We start from the raw sequence: 27,200 nt of genomic DNA, 5'->3' as shown, positions 1-27,200 counted from the left end.
TTCAGATGTGTGTGTGCGCGCGCGCCTGCGCCTGGCTGTGTGTGAGCTGCCATGCAGATATGTGTGTGTGTCTGTGTGTGAGATGTGCGTGCTCGCGTGCGTGCAGCTGTATGTGTGCCAGCGCGAGGCAGTGTGCGCGCGCGTCCCCGCCCGCCGGCGCCGCGGACCCGCGGGAAGACAGGGGGCGGAGCTATGCAGATGGGTGAACGTTCAGGGGGACGCGCGCCGCGGCGGCCCTTCCGCAGGAGCCCAGCCGGAGGCGGCGGGGCCGGGCGCACGCGGGGCAGGCGCGGGCGGGACGCGGCGCGGGGCCGGGCCGGGCACTCGGCAGCGATGGTGACCGCGGGCCGCCGCTGACCTGCCTGCGTGGCTCGGGCTGCCGAGCGCGGCCCAGCCCGGCGGCGGCCGAGAACCTGCGGACTCTTCCCACCGGGACTTCGGACAGGAAAGGGAGGGAAAGGGGCCGCGCCGGGAGCTCGCGCGTCCCTGGAGCACGGTCCACTATGATCCTCCTGGCCCTGGGCGCTGGAAGGCGGCTGGACGTCCTGCATCCCTCGGGGGCGGTTTTCTTGCAAACCTTGCTTTGGATTTTATGTGCTGCCGTCTGCGGAGCGGAGCAGTATTTCAATGTGGAGGTAAGGACCAGGCGGCCGCCTTGCCCGGCTGGGCCGCTCCTGACACGCTTGAGTCCCCGGGTCCTGGCTGCCCAGAGCCGCCGGGTCTGCACGGCGTCCGCTCCGGCCAGACAGACCTCGTTGCGCTTTTCCATCTCGGTGATGGATTCGCGCAGACCAAGTCCGTTATCCCCGCGGCACAAAGGATGCTTTGAGCGGTGCGTCCCACTGCCACCGAGAGAGGCTGTCGCGGGCTCAGGGAGGCAGCTCAGCTCCAGTTCAGGGTGAACCAACTGCTCAGGAGCCAGGACCCAGGACCCAGGACTGGTGTCTGGCATCCCAGCTGCCTGGGCATTGTTCCGGGAAGGGAACCTTTCCGGGTCCCAGTCTAACAAAGGAGGTTAACAGCAGGATCCGAGGGCAGGGGGACACTTGCTCTGTGTAATTGCGCTGCTTTGTGACAAAACACTTGACCAGACAGAGGCGTTTTCCATTTAGACCCGAGTTAATGCCGGGGGGCCTGGAGCTGGAGACACAGAGGACGTGGCATGGGCCCTTTTTGTGTCCTCCTCCCCTCCCCCGCCTAGAACACCAACGTGGCCCAGTGGAATAGTTCTGAGGTGTGTTTTTAATTTGATTTCACACTCCTCTGGCAAAACAAGGAGGTTTTAGACTGTCCTGGGCTTTGCCTGGACAGCTCTGGAAACAGACAGACACAAAGCCGGAGGGAAGTGAGGGGCAAGGACTCATTCCTCTGCCAAAGTGGCCTGCTGGCACCACTGGCCCCGGAGCCCACTGGTCGCTGGTGTCCGCCTGGGCTCCACAGGCTCACCATGCACAGGGTGGAGAAGCAGCAAGAGGGTCTCACCGGACATGCTCCGGTTCATTGGTCTCTGTCTTCTGACGTCTCAGAAGAACTAGGAGTAAGTCTGAAGGATCCTGGCATGTTTTTTCTTATGCTGCTGACCCTTCATAGCTCACGGCCACTTTGTTGGGCGTGTGTTTGCACCACAGCAGGACCTGTTGCACAGTGTTTGAACAGCTTCCCTGAACAGACGGACGTGCAAAGTGCCCGAGTCCAGGTGTGAGGGCGCGTGCTGCCGTTACTCCCTGTGCTTCTGGAAACCATGCTCAGGGCTGTGCAGGAAGGGGGTGGTAGAGAAACAGTATTTGAAAAAGTAGCAGCTATTATCGGATGAGTGAAACAAGTTCACAGATGTTAAGGGTGATGATATGCAAAAACCCCAACTTGAAAACCAAGGAGGTTTAACCCTTTGAAAAATACCACTTTGTTTTTCTGGGTCGGAAGAGAGATGGAAAGTGCTGAGTGTCAGACTGTTCGTGATGGCAAATTCAAATTTATGGGATTACGTGCCATGGACGGAGGCTCATGGCAAAATTTAAATCAGGAGGTCATGTAGTTGAGAGGAGCATGGAGTGAGTTCATAGGCTGAAGAAGAAGGTGGCAGGCTGTCAGCTACAGTCCTATAAACAGCTGGTGCTGGTGGAGGGGGGGAGGTGGAAACCTGGAGGGAGGGTCTGTGGCCAGGTAGGCCTGCCGGCTTGGAAAAGGCTAAGATTGGTTCGCAGACATCCTTGGGGGTAGCGTCAGTGTTTTCACGATGAATAACTTCCCTTTTGAGGTTAAACATTCATTTGATTGTATCTCTTCATAGTTTGAATCCCTCAGTCAGTGCAGATATTATCATGCAAGAAAAAGCTATGCTTTTACAAAAATATTTTTAGATTTCCATTATATCTTCTCTTTTTTCAAAATATATGGAGGAAAGGTTTAATGGAAAAATAGGTATTTTCCCACTTTTAGAGCTTTCAAGTTACTCCATCCATATTTATTGTACTATGCAAAGATTTAGTTATTGAAAGGTCAGAGGCGAGTGTCTTCTGAGGCCGTAGGAAGCTTTTCTAGTGGCGCTTGGTGGTGATCGGAGATTGTCTTCCATGGTCTGTGTTCCTGGGCGGTTTTCTTCACAGCCGTGGGCATGGCTTCCCTGGCTTAGGATGGTGAAGGGTGACCGCTCCCTCTGCGTCCTGAGTGTGGCCTGGTTAGGTCACCCCTGGAGCAGTGGTCCCCAACCTTCCTAATGCCACGACCCTTTAATACAGCTCCTCATGTGGTGGTGACCCCCAACCATGAAATTATTTTCGTTGATACTTCATAACTGTCATTTTGCTGCTGTGATGAATCGTAATGTAAATATCTGTGTTTTCCGATGGTCTTAGGCGACCCTGCTAGCGGTTCTCAACCTTCCTAATGCCGCGACCCACAGGTTGAGAACCGCTGCTGTAGAGCCTAAGACCATCGGAAAACACAAGTATTTACATTACAATTCATCACAGCAGCAAAATGACAGTTATGAAGTATCAACGAAAATAATTTCATGATTGGGCGTCACCACAACATGAGGAGCTGTATTAAAGGGTCGCGGCATTAGGAAGGTTGGGGACCACTGCAGAGAGACTGGCAGGCGGAGAGGCTCTAAAGGGATTGTCTGCCCTCTGCCCGGGCACTTTCTTAGATGCTTCTTGGGGCAGGAAACCCTGGTGGGAAACAGGCCCTGTGTCTTCTTCAGAGCGGGCACAGGGGCGCTCCTCCTGCTCCAGTGCAAAGCGGGGCCAGGCCTCCTGTGGGTGACGGTCAAGGGGGCCTGCGTGAACAGGTGGTGTCCTCAGCGTGGAGCTCTGAGCACCGCGTCCTGGAGCACCCAGGCTGCAGGTGGAGGAAGCTCTGGGAGACGCCTCCCTGCTGGCCCCTGAGATTGCAGTGCTCTCTCCCTCCAGCATCACCAGGCGGGAGCTCCTCCGAAGTTAAGGTGTAAAGTGTGTTTTTCTCCTGGAGGAGGGAGGGGGTGGAGGAGTTCATGCTACCTCTTTCCTGTCTGATTTCTAAGAGCACAGACATTGGAAATGGTCAGTCTCAGAGCCAGCGGTGTGTGTCACGGACGGGAGAAAGCCTGGCGTGGAGAGGGACAGTGCACACTGTTTCGTTGTTTCTGTTTTTAAGAAGCAAAAAGGGATGCGTGCAGCTGAGGCGGGTCCGCAGGAGCCACGCAGCCCGGCCTCTCGGCGTGGAGCCAGCGGCGCCCGTGCCATCTTCTCGGGGCGCGTTCGGAGGTTGGCCTGTGGTCGGGTCCACGTCGGGTGGGCCGCTGCGCGGAGGACTTCGCGGGCACAGGAGGTGTCGCTGGCATGACCAGGGCAGCGCTGCGGGTCACGGGGCCGGCAGCTGTGGGCGCAGAGTCGGATGTAGGCTCCGAAAGGTCATTTTGTCGCCAGAATACCTTCCTTGTCCTCGTGGACTCGGCGATCCGGGTTGCTTTGTTCTGGTTTGTACACGGCGAACGTTCTTGTGGTGAGATTTGAAGAGTTCATGATGCTACTAACTTTCATTAGCTTGACAGTTTATCAAATGTAAAATAAAGGAGCAACATTTTTATTGTTTTTAAAACAATAGCACACATTTCTAATGAGGAAGTTATTTGAAGCCCATTTAATATAAAATCAAAACATAATTGCCTGGTGCACTTACCAAGGCATGGAAGATGAGTATTTTATTGTGACCAAACCTTCATAAAGGAAACATGATTTTGTTGTTTTGAATTAAAGAGAGAAGAGAGTCTGGATTTCAGAAGGGGATTTTATGGCAAATGCTGTGACTTGGGTGCAGCTCCCCTGGCTTTCCCCGCAGCGCTCCGTTACCTGATCCCGTGCACCCACGTCCGGGTCGGTGTGAGCCGGAGCCAGCCTGTGCTGGGGCAGCTCTGCCGCGGGGGAGCCGGCGGGAAGCCGAGCAGCACCTCTGTGGCGCAGATTCGAATGCCGCGTGCTGGCCACTTGTTTGGTATCCGCTGTCTCCTCCTCACGTCAGTGATGGGCGTTACTTGGTCGTGGAAGGATGGTGTCCCCATGGCTGGTTGGCCGCCTGGAGGAGGGGCACCCTCACTACACCCTCCGTGCTGGGGCCAGGGACGGGCGGCAGGACTGGCCCCTGAAGGGTTCCGGCCGCCGCCAGGCTCCAGCTTCACCAGGCACCGCAGGGCCCTCAGAATGCCAGGAGGCCGGAGACATGACCGGAGGCCGGGTCCTCCACCCTCCCGCTGCTCCTGCGGGTCCCGCTCTACCTGCGGCCTGTTCAGAGCTGCCTGTCAGGACACCCCGGTGGGGGACGTGCAGGAGGCCCTGCAGGTCAGCCCATGCCAGCCAGGCAGGCTGCCTCCTGCCCAGAGGAGCCCACAGCCCAGAAGCAGCCCCGCCCCTCCTGGCGGCACCCCCGGGGCTCCCTCTCAGCCTCTCTCCTGCCACGGAGGTTAGGGTTGGGCTCAGTAACGGCTTTTCTTTTTTTCTTAATCTCTGGAGTCAGGTGAGAGCAGCAGTCTAAAGTTTTTACTTTTTCTTACTCACGCTCTCTCAGCTTATTAACAAGGAAATTGTAATGCACTTACTTATTGGTATAGTTCTTCCCTCAAGTTGGATTGATCAATTATATACATTTTTTTCACAGTCTCCTCCAAGTGTTACCTTTTCAGAATATTTGATAAAGGACCAATTGCAATGATTTCAGAACCAAAAAGGAGCCACTAAACATTTGAATAATTAATTAAATTTATCCAGTGTCAGATCAGTAAGATTTCTTTTTTATGCTCTTTCAGGAATTTCTGATCCTTCAGTATGTAGATTTCAAACTGAGAAAGTAACTTTTCATGTTACTGTCCATCACAGTATGTTTTCAGTATCTGTGAGTGAGTGATAGTCATTGCACTTCTTATTGGGGGAGTGCAGGGGTTAAGAGCACAATTTTGGCACCACATTGCTGGGTTCTACTCTCAGCCCTTCAGCTTACAAGCACATTATTAAGTCAACAATGGACAATTCAATCTCTGTGGACCTCGGTCTGCACCTCTATGAAATGGATCCTAACAGTATCTACCTCCTAAGGTTGCTTTTATGATTAAATGACTATATTTATATCACATTAAATAGATGGGTGGATGGATAGATACATAGATGCATAAAAAATAGATGATAGATAGATGACATGCCTTCACATGATTAAACACAATACTTTTTCATTATCATTAATAAAAATGTTGATTCAAAGGTAACTGGCATGAGAGTATTTAATTACACAAAAGTCTGTCAGGTTAGGACATACCACCTGGTTTAGGAAGATTTTCTTTTCATGCTTTTTTTATTTTTGAAAAGTGTAACCCCCTGGAAGTCAACCAAGCCAACACCAGTACATTTTCTTCCCAGGGGTTTTTCTTAGACAGTTTGGATCAGCAACGTGATTTTCACATTCTGTCTTGTCATCTGCTACTATCATAGAACGTTAAGTTCAGCTCACACCTTCTTTTGCAAGATTGAGTTTGCTGAAATCTGTTCATTTTTCCTAAAACTGTGGAAGATAAATAGGCCTTTATGAGGTGAAGTCTTGTTTATTTTAACTGGCTCGAGGCCCACATGCCTCCGATCCACAGAGTAGGGTTCCATGTGTTACTTAGAGCTCTGGATTAGGCCCCAAATCCAGAACATAAGAGTCTTTTTATTTTCATTGATAGAGGAAGGAGGTGGCTGAGCAAATAGGTATTAACGTCTTTTCTTATTGTGGAGAAGTGCAGGGGTTAAGAGCACAATTTGACAATGAATTTGTTTGAAAACACAGCACATTTGGCCATGTCCCCTTGGAATAGATGGTACTGAGCAGTGTGGGTCCGGGTCGGACCCAGGACAGAGTGTGGGCCTACCCTGGGTTCCGGGCTCACATAGCTTTGATCTTGGACAGTCATTTCGTCACTGCTTCTATCTGTAAACATGAGGACTCAGCTAAGCCATCCCGGTGGCCACTCCAAATTTGACATTCTGTTCTATTTAGCCTCTGGGCTGTAATTTACATAGTGAAAGGGGGAAATACACCCATTTACTCTGTAAGTTTTGGGGCAACTGGATCACAGAGATGGGTGTTGAGATGTATTTCTGAAATGCACGTGGTGATGTACAGACTGTGGCTTCCAGCGAAGGTTTGTCATTGTCCGTGTGACACAGGGTGCTTCGTGTTGGAAAAATTCTGGCCTTCTGAGGCGTCAAAACACCGAGAGCAAATTATACGTAATTTTAAAATAAGATTTTGGCTGAGGTAGGCAACTTAAAAAATTTAATGTTAAAAACATGTTTTGATATTAGTTTGAAAAATATACACCATTTCCAAGTGGAACTTCAATCATAAAAAGGCAAATTGGAATAAGAGCAAAACCTGATTTTGGCGGGGGGGCGGGGTGGTGACGGGATACGGAGGGTCTTGAAATTCAAATCCGTCTGCCCGCCTGTCTCCATCCGCCAGCGGAATGTGGCATTTCACGGGCGATGCAGCGCTTGTCCGATGGCCTGCTGCCCTTGTGGAGAGGGATTCTGGCACGTGGCTCTCGGGGGGTTATTTCCGTTCTCTACAACACTTTGGATTTGGAATGTGAAAAATCAGATTGCATTTGTTTTATAAAATGTGCAGCTGATGTGAACAGCAGAAATACTTCATGCTACAAGGATAAAATGCGAAGTAACACTATGTGGGACGCCTACTTTTCTTTTGCCTTCCTTTGCCTTTTTCCTGGGACAATTATTTATAGATTTTCCTGAAACCATATGTGATCGGCCACCCCACCCCACCCCCCCGCACTGCCGGCAGTTAGCTCTGAATGGGCGCTCTCTGTCTGCGTGTTTCACCGCGACCGTTTGGCACGTGCATCCTTGGGTTTGGAGCCGAGGACTGTCTCCACGAGCCACATACCGGGAGCCTAGCCAAGAGTCTCAGAGCCACGCCACCTTCCATGGAGTCAGCGGTGTTCAGCAGTGTACATGGCACTCGGGTGTGCAGCAGGAAATTTAAAAAAATTAATTTATTGATTTGAGAGAGAAACATCAATCTGTTGCTCCACTCACTTATGCATTCATTGGTTGAATCTTGTATGTGCGCTGACCAGGGTTTGAACCCACACCTGGGCATGTTGGGACCACAGTGCTCTAACCACCTGTGCTACCTAACCAGGGCAAGAATTTTACGACATGCAGTATGTGACTATTTAGTCAGGGGCACTGACCTCTTTTCCGTTAGATTGTCAGATAAAAAATGACAACAGCCAATACAACAATAGCCATAAGTGTGAATGAATCAAAATTACACCTACTTTTTTTGTCTGATTTGCAAAAGATATATTTTTTGGTGTGCTGCAATATTGTAGTAATTAGCTTGTGACCTATTGATGAAAAAGGTTGAGAAATCCTGCAGTAAGTGACCTGAGGTGTAGAATATAAAGGAAGGCTAGGGGGCGCTCGTGAGCTGTGCACAGCTGCCAGTGAAGTGGAAGGCCCTGGTTTAAAGTCAAGGACATGGGGGCAATCAGAGTCTTGAAGTGAATCCTAGCCAATCACAGAGCTTAAGAAAATCAGGGACCTCTGGCTCATGATTGCAGATGTGAGCTGGGTTTCCTGAGAGCCACTCAACAGCTCTGATTGCATATTTGATGAACTGGGAGAAAATTAGCATTTCTTGGGCATGACCCTGCGAGGAAGACTGTAGGCCGCCCGCCATGCCCTGCCTTGGGTGTGGTCAGCACCATACACTACAGTGACTGAGTCTCCTGAATTCTTATTTCAGCTACAAGGACGATGCAGTCCCTGGGCTTACAGTTAATACAGGTGGGATACATTTAATTTGATCCTGCCGTTTAGATTGTGTATAGCAAACATCCCATTTCCAAAGTGTTTGAGACTAAAGTTATATCCTTCATGTTTACCATATGACTCTATTGAATAAATATTTTTTAACAAAAGCAGATTTTAAAACATAGGCTTTACCTATTTCTCTTTTTAAAAATATATAAGAAATGAGCTACAAAAATGGGGAGCAGTGTTTTTTCTTCTTTAATGGGAACCTTGCTGATTATTATGGTTCGGTGGAGGTCAGGGCCTGAGAAGCGGCCATGACAATGCAGCGGGGTTGCCAGCTTACGATACTGTCACCCCCAGCACCACCCTGTTCTGTTAGTGCTTTTAAATCTAGTTGGTTCCGGGGAGCAGGGGTGAGTGAGGTGAGCCACATCCCTGCGGACACACATTCTTAGGAGAGATGGTCTCAGAGTGAGGTTCGCTGACAGACACCCCTCGTCCTCCGCAGCGAGCGGGGTGTGCAGGGCGAGTTCCTTTGTGCCTCAGTTAAGGGCAGCACCGCCCCTTTCCAGGGAAGCTGGGTGTGGGTTGGAACGTGATCTCCTGCCCCAGCTGCAGGCACCTGAGGTGATGCCAGTGGCATGCTGCCCACACTCAGAGCCCGTGAGGTGTCAGGGGCCACTTTTCCCACTGGAACCTTCCATGCTGGACTCTCCGCCGTGTGTTAACAGGTCCCATTGCTTGAGGGATTAATTCCTTGGGCTTGTGTGAGGCTCTCACGTCCCTGGCTCGTTCATCTTCACACCATTGCCCGTGGCTCTCGCTCACGGTCCCACTGCCTCTCCCTTGGGCTCAGTTCCACTGCAGACAAGGCTTAGAAAGCGGGTGGCTGTCACCTGCAGCTTCCCCCACCCCCTCCTTCATTGGGAATAAAGTAGAATAGACTCATTACTTCCAGAACCCAATGTGTGCGCAATGATTTCCATGAAATTGAGGACAAAACCAAGGAAATCCCGCCCCCCCCCCCCCCAGGCACAGAAAACACTCGTGTGGGGGGGGGATGGGCTGTGACTATGGCAACAGCGTGGTCCTAGAGCCCGGGGCAGCCCTGCCCAGGTTCAGTGACATCTGTGTTTGCTCCGTGGAGATCCAAACAGCTTCTTCCACAGCCTCCGCGGGTTCTGACCTTTCACACGTGGGCTGTGACCTCTGTGGCTTGTGTATTTGAAGGTAAAATTGGCCCGGGTTGAAGGGCACAGTGGGACGGTGACAGCACCTCCTGGAGGCAGACTGGGGGCCTCCTCCAGGGATGACCGCTGGACAGAAACGTTACGTGCCGGCACCATTGTCTATTAGGGTCCAAACGACCCTCGAAATGGGAGCACCTGGAATTGACCTCGACCGCCAGCTCGGTGCCAATAGAGACCACGGTAATCAGCAGCCACATGTGCTGCGTGTCTCAGAGATAACCGTTCACAGCTCGCGCCGTCGGTGGGCCAGCCCTGCTGTTTCTCTGTTTTTTGTTTTTTTTTTAATAAATCTTTATTCAGATTATTACAATTATTTCTCCTTTTTCCCCCCATAGCTCCCCTCCACCCATTTCCCACCCCACCTTCTGCCCTTACCTCCCCCCACTGTCCTCATCCATAGGTGTATGATTTTTGTCCAGTCTCTTCATGAACCCCCCATACCCCTTTCCCCCTGAGAATTATCAGTCCACTCCCTTTCTATGCCCCTGATTCTATTATATTCACCAGATTATTCTGTCCCTCAGGTTTTTAATTCACTTGATTTTTAGGTTCACTTGTTGATAGATATGTATTTGTTGTTCATAATTTTTATCTTTACTTTTTTCTTCTTCCTCTTCTTTAAGAATACCTTTCAGCATTTCATATAATACTGGTTTGGTGGTGATGAACTCCTTTAGCTTTTTCTTGTCTGTGAAACTCTTTATCTGCCCTTCAATTCTGAATGATAGCTTTGCTGGGTAGAGTAATCTTGGTTGTAGATTCTTGCTATTCATCACATTGAAAATTTCTTGCCACTCCCGTCTGGCCTGCATAGTTTCTGTTGAGAAATCAGCTGACAGTCATATGGGTGCTCCCTTGTAGGTAACTAACTGTTTTTCTCTTGCTGCTTTTAATATTCTCTCTTTGTCTTTTGCTCTTGGCATTTTAATTATGATGTGTTTTGGTGTGGTCCTCTTTGGATTCCTTTTGTTTGGGGTTCTGTGGGCTTCCTGGACTTGTACGTCTATTTCTTTCACCAGGTGGGGGAAGTTTTCGGTCATTATTTCTTCAAATAGGTTTTCAGTATCTTGCTCTCTCTCTTCTTCTGGCACCCCCATAATTCTGATGTTGGTACGCTTGAAGTTGTCCCAGAGTCTTCTTACATTATCTTCAACTTTTTGGATTTTTTTTTTTGCTTTTTGCTTTTTTGGTTGAGTGTTTTTTGCTTCTTTGTAATTCAATTCTTTGACTTGATTTTTGTGTTCCTCTTGTCTGTTTTTGGGTCTCTGTATAATATTTTTTATTTCAGTCAGTGTATGTTTAATTTCTAGTTGGTCCTTTTTCATATCTTCGAGGGTCTCGTTATATTTATCGGCCTTTTCTAGGATATTCTTAAAAAGCCTTATAACCGTGGTTTTGAATTCTATATCCAGTCGTTTGTTTTCCTCCATTTTTTTCGTTTGCGATCTGATTCTTTGACGCCGCATTTTCACTGCTTCCTTGAGTTGGTAAGGTAGATTTGTGTGCTAGGTTTCCAATATGGCCCAGTGGGTCTGCCTCCCCAGTTAACCTGAGGTGGACACTCTTGGTGCACCCCTTTGTGGACTGTGTGTACAGCCTTGTTGTAATTAAGTCTTTATTGTTGTTAGTATCACTGGGAAGAATTGACCTCCAGGCCAGTTGGCTGTAGGGATCAGCTGTGTCTATGCTGGGAGAAGTTTGGTGCTGGAGACAGCCTTATAGGATTAGACTTACCTAATTGCAATAGCCTCTGTGCTCAGCTTGGATGGGGTGGAGTCTCAGTCTTGGCTTCCCGTCAGCCTTGCCCTTGCGCGCACGTGCATGCCTTCAGACCTCTGCCTTCCCGGCTCCCGAGTCTCTGCCCGAGAGTCCAGACTCCCCCCACAAGAGCGTGGGTCCCCAGGTGCTCGCCTGGAACTGGGGTTCACTGCAGTCAGAACTGGGGCTCAGTGCATTCAGGAGCCTCTGACTCCCTTCCACTAGGGAAAGCCTGTGGCAACCTCCACAGCCTTTGTGTGCACTGGCGCGTGCGCGCTTTCAGTCCTCCGCCTTCCCTGGCTCCCGAGTCTCCGCCCGAGAGTCCAGCCTCCCCCCGTAAGAGCGTGGGTCCCCAGGGGCTCGCCCGGAACTGGGGTTCAGTGCAGTCAGAACTGGGGTTCAGTGCGGTCGGGGGCTTCCTTCCCCCTTCTGCCTGAGAAAGTCCGCCAGGCTCTCAGCCGCCCTTCCTCTCTGCGCGCACAAAGACCCTTTGCCGTACCTCCAATTCTCTGTGAGCTTTTCTCTTTCCTTCTAGTTGTAGAATTTTCACTCAGCCAGCTTTCCTGTGGTTCTGGATGGTGTCCGTTCTGTCTTTTAGTTGTAGTTTTGAAATTGTTGTGCGAGGCAGCAGTTTAGGTGTTTACCTATGCCGCGCTCGGGCTCCATCACTGTCTTTCTGTTGCGCGTGGGAAAGGGCAGGCACTGCACGGTGACCTTGCTGCTCTGCCCTGCATGGCTTGCCTGCTAATAGCTGAGTAGGCGCTGTGGGTTCAGTTGTTGATTCTGAATCAACTGTTGGCTGATCAAGATAGTTTAGTGATGTTTCACTCACTAGAAAAATTGGTAATCCAGGTGAGATTACATAGGATATTAAATCTTGAATTACATAGACTGTTGAAGTACATATACTATTAAGTCATCTTGAATTACACGTTATCCACTCACAAGCATCACTCCTTCATTCAAAAGTGAGACATGGAAGATATTGAAAAAGACTCAAATTGAACTTTTAAGACATCAAAACTAAAGTATGTGAGATTTAAGATGCACCGGAAATTTAAGCAGATTTCACGTTACTAAAGGAAAAAAGAGTGAACTTGAAGTCAGCAATGGAAGTTATTCAGAGTGAAACAGAAAAAAGTGACATTTAAAAAGTGAACAAATCATCAGTGATGCCTGGGACGGCTTTATGTGGCCAATGATATGTAGCTGGAGTCCCTACCAGGAGGTTCAGGGAGAGTATTTGAAGGTAAAATGAACAAAGCTTTTCCTAATTTGGTGGAAAATACATAAACTCGTGTATCCAAGAAGCTCAGTGGTTCTCAGGCACAAGATTCATGAATAAAATGACACCATAATCAGATTGGTCAGCTGCAGGACAAGGAGAAAATACTGAGAGAGATAGAGAGAGAGAGACTTTACATACAGAGGAATAAAACAATCCAACAGATTTCTTGTCAGAAATAATGCAAACAAGAAGACACCAGAGGAACATCTTGAAAATGCCAAAAGAAAAAAATAACTGTCAATTTGGTATTTTATACTTAGTGAAAGTATCTTTCAAAACTGAAGGAAAAGTAAAGACTTTTTCAGGCTCACAGAAGCTGAAAGCTTTCATCCCCAGTCACAGGCGGGACATGAAATGTTAAATGCAGTCCAAAACCTGGAGGCGGCCCGAGGCCCACCACAAGCACACAACAACCCCCAGCAGCGTTCAGCTTAGTCAAGATACATGGCACAGCATGGATGAATCTCAGAATCACTGCAAGTGGTGGAGCCAGGCCAAAGGTGCACGTCCTTGAGATTCCATATATATGAAACCAGAGGCCCAGTGCACGAATTCATGCACCAGTGGGGTCCCTCAGCCTAGCCTGCGGGATCGGGCCAAAACCGGCTCTCCAACATCCCCTGAGGGGTCTCAGATTTCGAGAGGGTGCAGGCCAGTCCGAGGGACCCCACCAGTGCACGCTTGGGGCCAGGGAGGGACGCGGGAGGTTGGCCAGCTGGGGAGAGATCGAGGGAGGGCTCCAGGGCTTGTCTGGCCCATCTCACCCAGTCCCCATTGGCTGGACCCCAGCAGTGAGCTAATCTACCAGTCGGAGCATCTGCCCCCGGTGGTCAGTGCATGTCATAGAGACTGGTTGACCAATCGACTGTCTGCCCCCCGGGGTGGTCAGAGCATGTTATAGTGAGCAGTTGAGTGGCCTTAGCATATCATTAGCATATTACACTTTCATTTGTTGAACAGACAACCAGACGACTGGACACTTAGCATATTAGGCTTTTATTATATAGGACTAGAGGCCCAATGTATGAAAATTCATGCACTGGAGGGGGGGTCAATCAGCCAGGCCTGCCTCCTCTCACAGTCTGGGAGCCCTTAGGGGTGGGAGGCAACCCGGCGATCAGGGGAAGGTGACGCCCCCATCACACCTCTGCTGCTGCCACTGCTGGCAGCACAAGCCTTGGCCGGCCCTGGTTACCTGAGCCTCAGGCTGCCCTGGGTGGCTGGGGGGCTGAGGCCAGGTCCAACCGTGTTCCTGCCACCGCCTCCCCCAGCCCCCCCGGGCTGGGCTGAAAGGACTGGGGGACTCCAGCAGGGCTGAGGGGACTGGGTGCTGCCATCTTGTGGCTATGGGCGCCGCCATCTTGTGATGGTGTGATGGTCAATTTGCATATCGCCTCTATTAGATAGGATAATAGCAAACCAACGCTAATCTACAGCAAGAAGAGCAGGTCAGGCTGGCCTGGGATTGAGCGGGCGGGAGCCAAGGGCAGCAGTGGCTGGAGACTGGCTGTGGCTGGGGATGGTCTCAGTGTGCCTGCCAAGCTTATCGATAGTGTGTTGAGAATGCCTTCCCACTCTCAGCCCAGAGTACCTGACCTGAGGAACTGCTGTGGACAAGGACTGGAGGGGGAGCTGGTGGAGGTGGGAGAGAAGTCACCACCTGCGCACTCAGTGTTGGGCGGATAGGGTGTGGCACTGCATGTCTTCCTCTGGAATTCTCCCTTGGGCTGTGCTGTGGCCTGGCACTTACACGCCTGCAGGAAGACCACTGAAGTGTGTCTCCCCAGCTCACCTCCCTTCACGCAGCTCTCGCTGCATTCCCGCCCTCCCCGACATGTCCTTCTTGTGTGTCCAGGGCCAACCATTTCCTCCCATCCCCCAAGTGTCTGACACTGCCCGCCACTGGGTGCTCACGTTGGGAGAGTGGGACCCATGCCCGCTTCCAGTTTCCCTTCCGGTGCGGTGCATCTGCAGCGTGTCCGTGCGTGTGTCCTGCGCTGCACCTCTCCTGAGCCTGGTCCTCGGCCTCCCTGTCATAGGGCCTCTGTGCTCAGACTCCTCCCCTTCCTGCCTCTGCTCCCTGGGACTTAGCCTGGCTTTCCTCCGACTAAGGCCCCTGTGCAGGCCTGAACTTACTGGTAGTACAGATGTGCGCTCTGTGGCTTACATCCATGTCTACGTATAGTACTGCATTTAAATCTGGGGAACTTTCACAATATTTACTTAGCAATTCATTAAAAAATAATAATAATTATCTTAACGTAGATAACATTTTTATGAAAAATAAATATTATTAAAAACATTAAAAAGAAGACATTGGCCTAGCCAGTTTTTCTCAGTGGTTAGAGCATTGGCCCTGCGGCTAAGGGTCTTGGGTGCAACTCCCGGTCAAGGGAACATGCCTCAGTTGCAGGTTTGATCCACAGCCCTTGCATGCGGGAGGCAGCTAGTCCATGTGTCTCTCTTACATCAACGTTTCTCTCTTTTTCTCTCCCCCCTCCTCCCTCCCTTCTACTCTCTCTCAAGATCAATGGAAAAAATATCCTGTGTGAGGATTAAAAAAAGACATTGTTTTACATTTTTCAGATATTTTAAACGTCAGGCTTAAAAAAGATAGCTCAATTCTCATATTTGTTTCTGCATTCACACTTGAATATTATAAACCATAGAGCCTCTGTCAGTTGTAAGCCAATGAGAGAGAGAAGTCAACATTGTTACATTACAATAGCTTTAAGCTAGTGATGCTCAGGGCTCTGGGACCCCCGGAGGCTCCTGGACCAAACTGTGAAGCAGGGTTCTAGCAGCCACACCGTTTTGCCATTTTCTCCTGCATATTCCAAGGCCCATCCCCTGAGAGTCCTCCTCCAGCTCAGGCCTTCATTTCTGCCCCCTTATCCCTCCCCTGGGCCCAGCAAACAGCTGGCCTCAGGCCTGCCCTCACCCAGGGGGAGCCCAGGAAGCCTCTGTAATAACCTTCTCTGCTCTTCTTCAAGGCTCCTTCACAGTCATGGTCACAGGGTGCTTGCTCTCGCCTCTGAGCAGATGCTGGCGCTGCTCGGGACAAGCAGCTTGCTCTTGGTGTTCCTGTGGGACATCCACTAACACCTCGTTCGCGGCCAAGACTCCATGCAGGACACTCAGCCAGGCATCAGCTTCTTTTGAGTTTCCATGTCTCTCAGTTTTTTGTTTGTTTTTAATATATTTTTATTGATTTCAGAGAAGAAGGGACAGGGAGAGAGAGAGAAACATCAGTGATGAGAGAGAATCATGGATCGGCTGCCTCCTGCACGCCCCGCACTGGGGATGGAGCCCGCAACACAGCATGGGAATCGATCCGTGACCTCCTGGTTCGTAGGTTGATACTCAATCACTGAGCCATGCCAGCCAGGCGGTTTTAAAAAATGTTTTTATTGATTTTTAGAGAGAGAGGACGGGAGAGAGAGATAGAAGCACCATCCATCAGCTGCTGCCTGCACGCCCCCTACTGGGGATCGAGCGGGAAACACTGGCATGTGCCCTGACCGGATCAAGCCAGTGCCTCATGGTTCCCGGGCCTCGCTCCACTGCTGAGCTACACAGGCCAGGTGCGCCTCTCCCTTTTGATCTTCTGGAGCCACGGAGTCCAAAGTGGCATCAGCCGGGGGAGAAATAGAAGGGATTTACTTAATGCTCGCTCTCTCTGCCTGGAGCGTATGGTTACATTTGGTGCCTGTGTTAGAGAACATTGAATGTGTGCGCAAATAATCTGTTGTAGAAGGTTTGTGTAATAGGCTCACAACTGTCTCTCTGTCCACTACGACTTTATGCTGGGACAGCGTCCGGGTGGCCCTGGCCGGGCCCGGCGCCGAGAGGGGCGTTACCGTCGCCGTGCCCGGCGGGAGTTCCTGGTTTGCTTTTGCTTCAGTTACTCTATTAAAATCACTTAACTTCTCATCATCAGAAGTTGCATTATCTGCATGATGAACGGAGCTTGGACTTGTGGGGTTTTCTAGGCCCCTCCCCATGCTCCATCAGTGCTTCTGTGTAAATACCCATTTTCTGTTTTCCTTCACGGAGGCAGCATCGGTATAGATACCTGGCTGGGAAGGAAAACTCTTGTACAATTGGTCACTTCTCAGAGGCGTGTATCAGAACTCCTCGGGAAAATAGCCTTCTTCAAGTCCAGTAGCTTCACTTGAAGTTCTTACTGTTAATAAGCGGCAAGGCCCCAGTTTGCAGGAGGAAGCAAGACCATTTTCCTTGTATTTCCCTGGGTCTCCTCACTCACTCCCACGCCTCTCGGGGCACATAGATGATGAAAACGTTGAGATGCTGTCCACCTTGCACCACGAGCATATAAAACCCTACGAGTGAATGGTCACCGAATGCTTTCGATTTCTTCTAAGTAATTTCTGTTTAAATCGGATCGTGGTGAGTGGTGGCAAGCACAGCATGGGAGACCTGGAAGGGGCTGGCTCAGGTGTGAAGTTGGGTGGTGTCTCTGGCCCCACCTGCTCTGGGGACCAGCAGGCAGGGGACAGGGAGGACACGGGGCTTTCCTGTAAAGCACAGGTGGCCAGCGAGGCCCTGAGAGCAGACAGCCGCCCCCCGCCCATGGGTTTCAGGGAAAGTGAGTCTCTATTATACTGTCACATGATGGTCCTCACCCACAGGCGCCAATATATGTTCTGCCATCCCAATATATGTCTCTGTTTCTATCTCTATCATCTCTATCTCTATCTCTATCTCTGTCTCTATCTCTATCTCTATCTCTATCTCTATCTCTATCTCTTTCTCACTCAAAATTCACTTCTTCCTTCTGTGGAGACACATTACTTAAAATGTTCTATACATTTCTTAACACTATGTTCTGGAGAACTTTTCATGTAGAAAAATAGGACATATACGACAGCCTTACACTGCCATGGCAACTTATGACTTATGTGGGGATTTATTTAACTGCAACCTAATTGCTGACATACAGGTTGTTCCCCAGGCTGTTTCTATGACAAACAGTAATGCCGTTTGCTTGCTTAAGCATGTGTGAGCCTGGCTGACGATGTTTCTGGAAGTGGGAGTGCTGGATTAAGGGCTGTTTTTATTTGTAATTCTGGGGGAGTCTGCCAAATTACTGCCCCCCAATATTTGCCCTTGGTGCTTGAGTGTGGTTGATTCCGCACCCTCCTGGTACTTTTGATTTGTTTTCTAACATGATGAGTGAAACACTAATTTTATACAAATTCCAAGTAATGTCAATATGTGGCATTCTCACAATATTTTAATACATTCATGTCGCTTTATTGCAAGAACTTCCTTTTCCTGTCTTTATTTTGTTTTCTCTTTCTTACTGACTTACAATAGTTTTATTATGTGTTAACAAAATTGACCCATTCTTTGTCATGCATAATAAAAGGACTTATTGATGTATTTTGATTTGGCTAATTCTTTTTTTTCAGAGTAGTCATTTATGGTTTCAATTTTCTATTATGTTTCCAAAAATCCCCAGCATTTCAAAACTGTTTCTAAAATCATTTGTTTATTTCTCTCTTCCTTCTTTTAACTTAAATCTTTGATTTATATAAAATGCTCCCAGTGCAGCCACTGGCATTGGAATCCACTTATTTCCCCCAAACTGACTACCAGGAGCCTCCACGTCAATGCCCAGCAACCCTTGCCTCCGCCCCTGAGGCCTTGTTAGAACCAACAGTGTGAAATGGCCCAGACAACTGATTTCCTGTGAGGGGCCGGAGCGGGGAGGGGCAGCTGGTGGCTTAGCTCAGCGGGCAGCCCAGCTGACGCATCTCACGTGCTGCTGGACACTCCTTGGCTTTGGCAGCACCGAGAAGGGAAGCTTGATGCACATGCTCCTCTGAGGAGGCGGGAGAGGGGTGTGCACAGAGGAGGAGGAGGGAGAGGGGTGTGCACAGAGGAGGAGGAGGAACGGGTGTGCACAGAGGAGGAGGAGGAATGGGTGTGCACAGAGGAGGAGGGAGAGGGGTGTGCACAGAGGAGGAGGAGGGAGAGGGGTGTGCACAGAGGAGGAGGGAGAGGGGTGTGCACAGAGGAGGAGGAGGGAGAGGGGTGTGCACAGAGGAGGAGGAGGGAGAGGGGTGTGCACAGAGGAGGAGGGAGAGGGGTGTGCACAGAGGAGGAGGAGGGAGAGGGGTGTGCACAGAGGAGGAGGAGGAACGGGTGTGCACAGAGGAGGAGGAGGAATGGGTGTGCACAGAGGAGGAGGGAGAGGGGTGTGCACAGAGGAGGAGGAGGGAGAGGGGTGTGCACAGAGGAGGAGGGAGAGGGGTGTGCACAGAGGAGGAGGAGGGAGAGGGGTGTGCACAGAGGAGGAGGAGGGAGAGGGGTGTGCACAGAGGAGGCGGGAGAGGGGTGTGCACAGAGGAGGAGGAGGGAGAGGGGTGTGCACAGAGGAGGAGGAGGAACGGGTGTGCACAGAGGAGGAGGAGGAATGGGTGTGCACAGAGGAGGAGGGAGAGGGGTGTGCACAGAGGAGGAGGAGGGAGAGGGGTGTGCACAGAGGAGGAGGGAGAGGGGTGTGCACAGAGGAGGAGGAGGGAGAGGGGTGTGCACAGAGGAGGAGGAGGGAGAGGGGTGTGCACAGAGGAGGCGGGAGAGGGGTGTGCACAGAGGAGGAGGAGGGAGAGGGGTGTGCACAGAGGAGGAGGAGGAACGGGTGTGCACAGAGGAGGAGGAGGAATGGGTGTGCACAGAGGAGGAGGGAGAGGGGTGTGCACAGAGGAGGAGGAGGGAGAGGGGTGTGCACAGAGGAGGAGGGAGAGGGGTGTGCACAGAGGAGGAGGGAGAGGGGTGTGCACAGAGGAGGAGGAGGGAGAGGGGTGTGCACAGAGGAGGAGGGAGAGGGGTGTGCACAGAGGAGGAGGAGGGAGAGGGGTGTGCACAGAGGAGGAGGGAGAGGGGTGTGCACAGAGGAGGAGGAGGGAGAGGGGTGTGCACAGAGGAGGAGGGAGAGGGGTGTGCACAGAGGAGGAGGAGGGACAGGGGTGTGCACAGAGGAGGAGGAGAGAGAGGGGTGTGCACAGAGGAGGAGGAGGAATGGGTGTGCACAGAGGAGGAGGAGGAATGGGTGTGCACAGAGGAGGAGGAGGGAGAGGGGTGTGCACAGAGGAGGAGGAGGAATGGGTGTGCACAGAGGAGGAGGAGGAATGGGTGTGCACAGAGGAGGAGGAGGGAGAGGGGTGTGCACAGAGGAGGAGGGAGAGGGGTGTGCACAGAGGAGGAGGAGGGAGAGGGGTGTGCACAGAGGAGGAGGGAGAGGGGTGTGCACAGAGGAGGAGGGAGAGGGGTGTGCACAGAGGAGGAGGAGGGAGAGGGGTGTGCACAGAGGAGGAGGGAGAGGGGTGTGCACAGAGGAGGAGGGAGAGGGGTGTGCACAGAGGAGGAGGGAGAGGGGTGTGCACAGAGGAGGAGGGAGAGGGGTGTGCACAGAGGAGGAGGAGGGACAGGGGTGTGCACAGAGGAGGAGGGACGGGTGTGCACAGAGGAGGAGGGAGAGGGGTGTGCACAGAGGAGGAGGGAGAGGGGTGTGCACAGAGGAGGAGGAGGGACAGGGGTGTGCACAGAGGAGGAGGGACGGGTGTGCACAGAGGAGGAGGAGGAATGGGTGTGCACAGAGGAGGAGGAGGGACGGGTGTGCACAGAGGAGGAGGAGGAACAGGTGTGCACAGAGGAGGAGGAGGGAGAGGGGTGTGCACAGAGGAGGAGGAGGGAGAGGGGTGTGCACAGAGGAGGAGGAGGGAGAGGGGTGTGCACAGAGGAGGAGGAGGGAGAGGGGTGTGCACAGAGGAGGAGGGAGAGGGGTGTGCACAGAGGAGGAGGGAGAGGGGTGTGCACAGAGGAGGAGGAGGGAGAGGGGTGTGCACAGAGGAGGAGGGAGAGGGGTGTGCACAGAGGAGGAGGAGGGACGGGTGTGCACAGAGGAGGAGGAGGAACGGGTGTGCACAGAGGAGGAGGAGGGACAGGGGTGTGCACAGAGGAGGAGGAGGGACGGGTGTGCACAGAGGAGGAGGAGGGACGGGTGTGCACAGAGGAGGAGGAGGAACGGGTGTGCACAGAGGAGGAGGGAGAGGGGTGTGCACAGAGGAGGAGGAGGAATGGGTGTGCACAGAGGAGGAGGGAGAGGGGTGTGCACAGAGGAGGAGGAGGGGCAGAGCTGTGCACAGAGGAGGGGGACAGGGGTGTGCACACAGGAAAAGCTGAGACAGGGCTGTGCACAGAGGAGGAGCTGGGACAGTAGGACCAGGTGTTTTCTGAGGGGGGTTGTCACCTGCGTGCCGACTGTTGTCATGAGTGGAGTCTCATGGAGAAGGGTGAGACTCGTCACCAAGCACAGACTCCTCTGGGCAGCAGGGGGCGGAGACGGGAGTAAAGGGGCGGAATCCGGAGCTTGAGCTAAGGCACAAGCCCTGAGGCTAAGGTGGGGTCCACGCAGTTGTTTGGGCTGACACTCAAGCTTGGTCCTCAAGAGGTGGCAAATGCGCAACTTTCTTTTTTCCTGGAAATTTCTTCGCCTGATTTTATTCGAGATGTTCCTGTCCCTGATTCTTTCTCCCATCCTCTAGCTCAGTGCTCTGAGGTGAGGCGCCTGGGCCCTGGCTGGGACTTGCCTTCCCATCAGGGATCACAGAAGGTTCCGGTGGCTCCGCACAGAGCCAGGCCTCTGTGGTGAGAGGAGGCTGTGTGGGAAAGGGCATCCGCTGGGGTGTCCGCTCCACACGGAGAAGCCCCGAGCTCCTGCGTTGTTGTTCGGACTCTTGCCTACCGTTGATCAGAACACCTTGTGAAACAATACCGAGTTTCAGCCGTTTGATCATAGATGTACAAATTCATTATTTATGTATTTCCTCAAAGCCCATTGAATGGGGCAAAAGGACAGAGAAAATATTAGGACATTGCCAAATGCTTTCTAAATGCAGACGCTGACAAATTGACTTTTGTCTCCGGCAGTTTCCCTGCGGATGTGGTGACGCTCCCGCCCGCCCCGCCGGCCGTCCCTGCAGTGCTGGGCAGCTGGGCCAGAGCAGCGTGTCTGATCCCCGCTGACACGTGTCTGCAGTGTTACACCAAACACGGCTCTCCGTGTGCACAGTGCCGCAGCTGTGCGCACAGATGCGTGCTCCCGAGGCAGGTGGGCCAGCATATGTGTGCATAGGTTGAAAGAGAGCATTCTGAGTGATTTGGGAAATAAATCCGCTTTTCATATACGTCTTCAGAGTTTCATCTTATTTTTAAACTTTGTAGCTAATAAGTCAGAGTGGCATTCAAAGGAGATTAGTGTCTTCCTGCTTCCAGAAAATGTGAATGGCAGAACCAGCCCCCGGCTCCCCTCTGCTCGCTGGTCCTAAGCGAAGTGACTGCAGTCATAAAGCAGAGAGGCGGCTGGGGTGCGGTGTCACGGGCCAGCGAGGTGGAGACAGGCCTTCCCTGAGCCCGCAGGCACCCCGCACACCCCAGGAAGGAGCTTTGCTCCGGAGTTCTTGGCTGGAGCCCAGTGAGAGGCAACCCTCGTCCTTGATCGGCCTTGGTTTAAAAGGAAGGGTGGTATTGTTTTTACGGCGAGGCAGCGCGAAGGATTTATTAAACTTTAATGCCTTAATACCAGGCAAAAGTGAAGCTGCAAGGGGTGCCTCCTTCCACGTGACTCCTCCCACTTCCCATCTCTCCTGCCTGTAAACACGCCCCCAGAAAATAGCATCTTTGTGTCTTATTTCCCGTCAGCCCTGCTGTGAGATCCTTTGTGCTCCTGACGGAGGCCATGTCATTAGGGGGAGGAACAGTCACTCCAGTTTCAGGCTCCTAAGAGAACAAGCCCTGCCTTGGCCGGCCGCTCAGTGGTTAGAGTATCGCCCCATGGACCGAAGGGTCACAGGTTCGCTCCCCAGTCAGGGCACCTACCCAGGTCGCTGGTTCAAGCCCAAGTGGGTCAAGGCGCATGTATGAGGCAACTGACTGATGTTTCTCTCTCTGTCTTCCTTCCTCTCTCGAGTCAATGAGAAGCACATCCTTGGGTAAGGATGAAACAGACAGATGCAAGCAGCAGCCCTTCCTCCGTCTTAGGGGCGCTGAGGGTCATGTTCACACTTGCCCTCCCCCTCCCCCTCTGTCCTCTCATCCTCTCTCCCCCTCCCCCTGGTCTCTCTGCTCTCTGATGAGAGCTGGGGCTGAATCTGTACCGAGTCTGATGACGAATGGACACTGTTTTCCGAGAGGACGCTGATGACAGGCTGTCAGGGCCGAGCGTGAGCAAGTGACTTCCCAGCCGTGGTCGCCACGGACTGGCTCCTTGTTTCCGTGTGACGTGCAGTGGCTGCTCCGGGGGGCAGATGGCCTCTTCTCCGGGGAGCCAGGGCACATGCTGGGCATCCAGCTTCCCTGCGGCCTCGCCGGAGAAGAGCGATGCCGGTGTGTGCCCTGCAGTCTAGCTTGTGTCCATGGAGGACACGCAGTGACGCTGAGCCTGCGCTGGGCAGACAGGAGGCAGCACGGGTGGCGTGTGCCTGCTCTGAGGTTCGCAGCCTCCCTGGCGGCCTCGGGGAGTCGTGAGGAGGGCTCCTGCCTGCTTTCCAAGCACTCTGACTGACGTTTTTGTCACCATTTGAGGCTACCTGGCCGTCTGTCCATATTGTCATAAATCGCCTCGGACTGACTCATTGGACACAATAGTGAGCATTCAGGTCTCAGGCTCGAGGCCCCTGGGAGGATTCGGGTCCCCGCTGTGCTGTGCGACAGGGACGTGTGGGGTGTGGGGCACGTGAGGGCTCCCCTGGCTGCGCACGGAGGTGGTGGTCAGGTCCCGCTCCCAGCCCTCCCTCTCGGGCTTGCTCCCCAGGAGGATCCGGCCGGAGGGCCGGGCAGGGGTTTGCTTTAACTGAAGGCTTTGGAGTTGGCAGGACTTCCATTGTTTGCCTCTCGGGGTCACAGGGACACAAATGGATAAACAAGCCTGAAGCCCGAGCTAGTCGGCTGCTTCCTGAACAGAAGAGGCCGAGGAGAGGGACTGACTCCTGTGCAGCAGGCTGGCTGCGGACGGCCGGTGCGGGGCCGGGGGTGTGGCCAGGCCGGCGGTCCCCGAGTGAGCTCCCGGGGACCCCTTTTCTCCATGGAGGTTGTCCCTGCTTTACCGCCCCCAGACTCTGTGACTTTAAAAGCTTAAGCTTAAAAAGAAAAAAACATTGGGTTTGTGTTGAGCAAATTTCAGCCTAGACACATAGTGTTAGAAATGAGCAAAGACAGTTCTACCTATAAGCTGTCCGTGTGTAAAAAGCCCAGAGGCCTAGATGTGCTCAGTGGTTAGAGCGTCGGCCCGTGGATTGAAGGGTCACGGGTTTGATTCCGGTCAAGGGCACGTATCTCTGTTGCAGGCTCCGTCCTGGCCCAGTTGGGGTGAGTGTGGGAGGCAACCAACCCATGTGTCTCTCTCACATGGATGTTTCTCTTCCTGTGTCTCTCTCCCGCCCTTCCACTCTTTCTAAAAAACAAATCAATGGAAAAATATCCTTGGGGGAGAATTAACAAAAAAAATAAAAAAATAAAAATCCAGCAGATCCCTTTAAAATGAGTTGTAATCAGGCATTGAAATTCATTTGATTTTCTAACCGTGTGCTCCCACGGGGTGTGTGTGAAGTGAGGTGAGCGGTGGGCCAGCGTCGCTCCCTCCTCTCCTCCTCCCTTGCTCACAGGCCTTTGCTTCCCGCACGGCTGAGCATGCTGAGGTCACTGCCTGCCGTGGGCATGTGTGTGCGGTTGAGTATTTTTCCCAGCACACGGCACCCAGCAGGGAAGGTGGCTGCATGCCCGCCTTTGGGTCCCCATTTCTTGCTGTCACTTGCTGTGCCTGGAGCTGTGGGACTTGGGGTGCCGACCCGCCAAGGGCTGCGGACAGTCCGAGCCCTGGACTGCTTGTCCAGGGGGAGCACAGGGAGTGCAAGGTGGGGTCCAGGCTCCCGGGACCTCGGTGCTGCCATCGGGCTGCGGGGACTTTAGGCATAGTCTTCCGGGACCGGGACATGGGCAGGGACAGGGCAGGGACTGGGACCTGGGCAGGGACAGGGACAGGGGAGGGACTGGGACCTGGGCAGGGACAGGGCAGGGACTGGGACCTGGGCAGGGGAGGGACTGGGACCTGGGCAGGGACAGGGCAGGGACTGGGACCTAGGCAGGGGAGGGACTGGGACCTGGATGGGGGAGGGACTGGGACCTGGGCAGGGACAGGGCAGGGACTGGGACCTGGGCAGGGACAGGGACAGGGGAGGGACTGGGACCTGGGCAGGGACAGGGCAGGGACTGGGACCTGGGCAGGGGAGGGACTGGGACCTGGGCAGGGACAGGGCAGGGACTGGGACCTAGGCAGGGGAGGGACTGGGACCTGGGCAGGGGAGGGACTGGGACCTGGGCAGGGGAGGGACTGGGACCTGGGCAGGGACAGGGCAGGGACTGGGACCTGGGCAGGGACAGGGCAGGGACTGGGACCTGGGCAGGGGAGGGACTGGGACCTGGGCAGGGGAGGGACTGGGACCTGGGCAGGGACAGGGCAGGGACTGGGACCTGGGCAGGGACAGGGCAGGGATTGGGACCTGGGCAGGGGAGGGACTGGGACCTGGGCAGGGACAGGGCAGGGACTGGGAGCTGGGCAGGGGAGGGACTGGGACCTGGGCAGGGGAGGGACTGGGACCTGGGCAGGGGAGGGACTGGGACCTGGGCAGGGGAGGGACTGGGACCTGGGCAGGGACAGGGCAGGGACTGGGACCTGGGCAGGGACAGGGACAGGGGAGGGACTGGGACCTGGGCAGGGACAGGGCAGGGACTGGGACCTGGATGGGGGAGGGACAGGGCCTGGCCAGGGTGCGCTTCCATTTCTCCCCTAAATGGAAGTCCGGCTGATGGGCCTGAGTCTCTGCTTCATCTCTCGTCCCTGTCACCTTGGCAATCCCAGGGCTATGTGTTCTGCCTCCCAGGCTGCACCTGGTGGGGTGGGCCCTCCCTGCCCTCCCTGCCCTCCCTGCCCTCCCTGCCCTCCCTGCCCTCCTGCCCTCCCTGCCCTCCCCTGCCCTCCCTGCCGCTACCCTGGTGTGGGGCGGGCACAGAAATGTGCAGCCCCAGAGCTCCCCAGGATGTGTAGTGTGTCTGCCTGTCCTCAGGCGGACCTCGTGCGGCCTCCCACCACCGCGTGGCCCCTGGCACGGGCGAGGGGAACTCGGGCCCTGTCGCCTCTGTGCGCCATCCCCTCCTCCTCCTCTTTCCCTGCGCAGAGGCCCTTGCTGGCACAAGGCCGAGAGGGCTGAGGTCGCCTGCGTGCGGTGGACTAGTGTGCGGTTGAGTCTTTTCCCAGGTGTCTGCATGGACTCGGCCTCTCTGCTTGGGAAGTAGCGGTGTTTACGGAGCAGGTCGCCAGTCGCCAGGCCTGGGCTGCGTCTGGGCAATATCGTGTTCACTGTGAACCTTGGGGCGAAGGAGGGATCGTTCCCGCACCCCTTAGACAGCCGGGAAGGCAGGCATGGAGCCGTCGGGGGATGTGCCAGCCAGCACGTGTGAGAGCGAGGACTCCGAACCACCTTCCCATAGACTCAGCCCCTTCGGAAGCCAGAGACCCCCCTCAACAGTACTTACACGGCGCCTTTAAGGTGTGCGGTCTTCAGGGGAAGTCTCTGAGACAGTCTGTTGGCTCTGAGGGCCACAGGTGTGTGTCCCCCTCTCACCCACCTGCTCCGCCCGCTTTCCCTCAGGTGGGGGTGCGGTGGCAAAGCCCTGTTCGCCTGGGGGTGTTGCTGAGCCGTAGTTTCCCCCTGAGCTTCCGAGAACCTGCACTCCGGGTTTTAGGCCCAACAACCACGTGCTGGGTTAGGATGAACGGTGGGGACTCGGTATGAATCGTGCCTGCCAACTCCGAGGAGACACGAAAGCAGAGCGCTGCGGGCAGCATGTGCCCTCTGGGGCTGAGTCACGCCTGGGAGCGGGCAGGGTGGCTCCCATGTTCTTCACGCCACGTCCCAACGCATGCCTGGCACCTTGTAAGCTGGATGGGGACTGCACACTGAGCCTTTGAAGGTAGGAATAGAGCCTTAAGTGGACTTGCCTCCCCATCATTGCTGACAGTAAAAATACTAAATCCAGCCCAAACACACACATGTACATGCATGTACACATGTATACACACATATATGCACATGTATGTACACACATGCGCACAGGGCTTATTCACCAGCTCACGAGCCTTGCGGTAGAGATCCCTGCTCCAAACGTTGACTGCGGGAGTGTCATGTGAGCCGGGCGCACTGTGTGTAGGAGCACACGGGCGCACACGGCTGTGACTGTAAGGTTTCCGCAGTTCATGCAACGTTGGGAGTTATGGACGCTCCAGCTTGAAGTCGGTCAAGAAAGCAGCATGTTCCTGTGTCAGGGGCCATGCGCTGCTTGGTGACTCCTGGCCGGGGCGGATCCCTGGCCTGTTTCTAGCAGGATCTTCGGATTCTATTGCCTCTTCCTGTCTGTCTGCTTACCAGATTAGAGCACGTGTTGGGTTAGTGATGAGCATGTGCCCAGGGAGTGCCTGACGCAGAGCTGCTGGTCAGACATGGGCAAGTGGGGCTTGCAATCATGCAGGTG

At 53.5% G+C, this 27,200-nt stretch overlaps 1 protein-coding gene across 3 annotated transcripts in view; it reads left to right on the top strand.

Moving 5' to 3' along the window:
- The first annotated feature begins 291 nt into the window (after nt 1-291).
- MMP16 (matrix metallopeptidase 16) overlaps nt 292-27,200 on the top strand; it is a 174,597-nt gene continuing 147,688 nt past the window's right edge. For 2 of the 3 annotated variants that reach the window (XM_080646748.1, XM_080646747.1), the window contains exon 1: nt 292-635. In XM_080646748.1, the coding sequence (XP_080502874.1) occupies nt 504-635 (132 nt within the window). In that variant the 5' untranslated portion in view covers nt 292-503. The remainder of the gene's footprint in view (nt 636-27,200) is intronic. The other variant, XM_080646749.1, reaches the window with a different exon arrangement.

Source organism: Plecotus auritus, assembly GCF_963455305.1.
Source record: "Plecotus auritus genome assembly, chromosome: 11".
NCBI classification, from domain to species: domain Eukaryota; kingdom Metazoa; phylum Chordata; class Mammalia; order Chiroptera; family Vespertilionidae; genus Plecotus; species Plecotus auritus.
The sequence above is the reverse complement of the archived record's forward strand: the minus strand, read 5'-3'. Positions and strand labels throughout refer to the sequence as shown.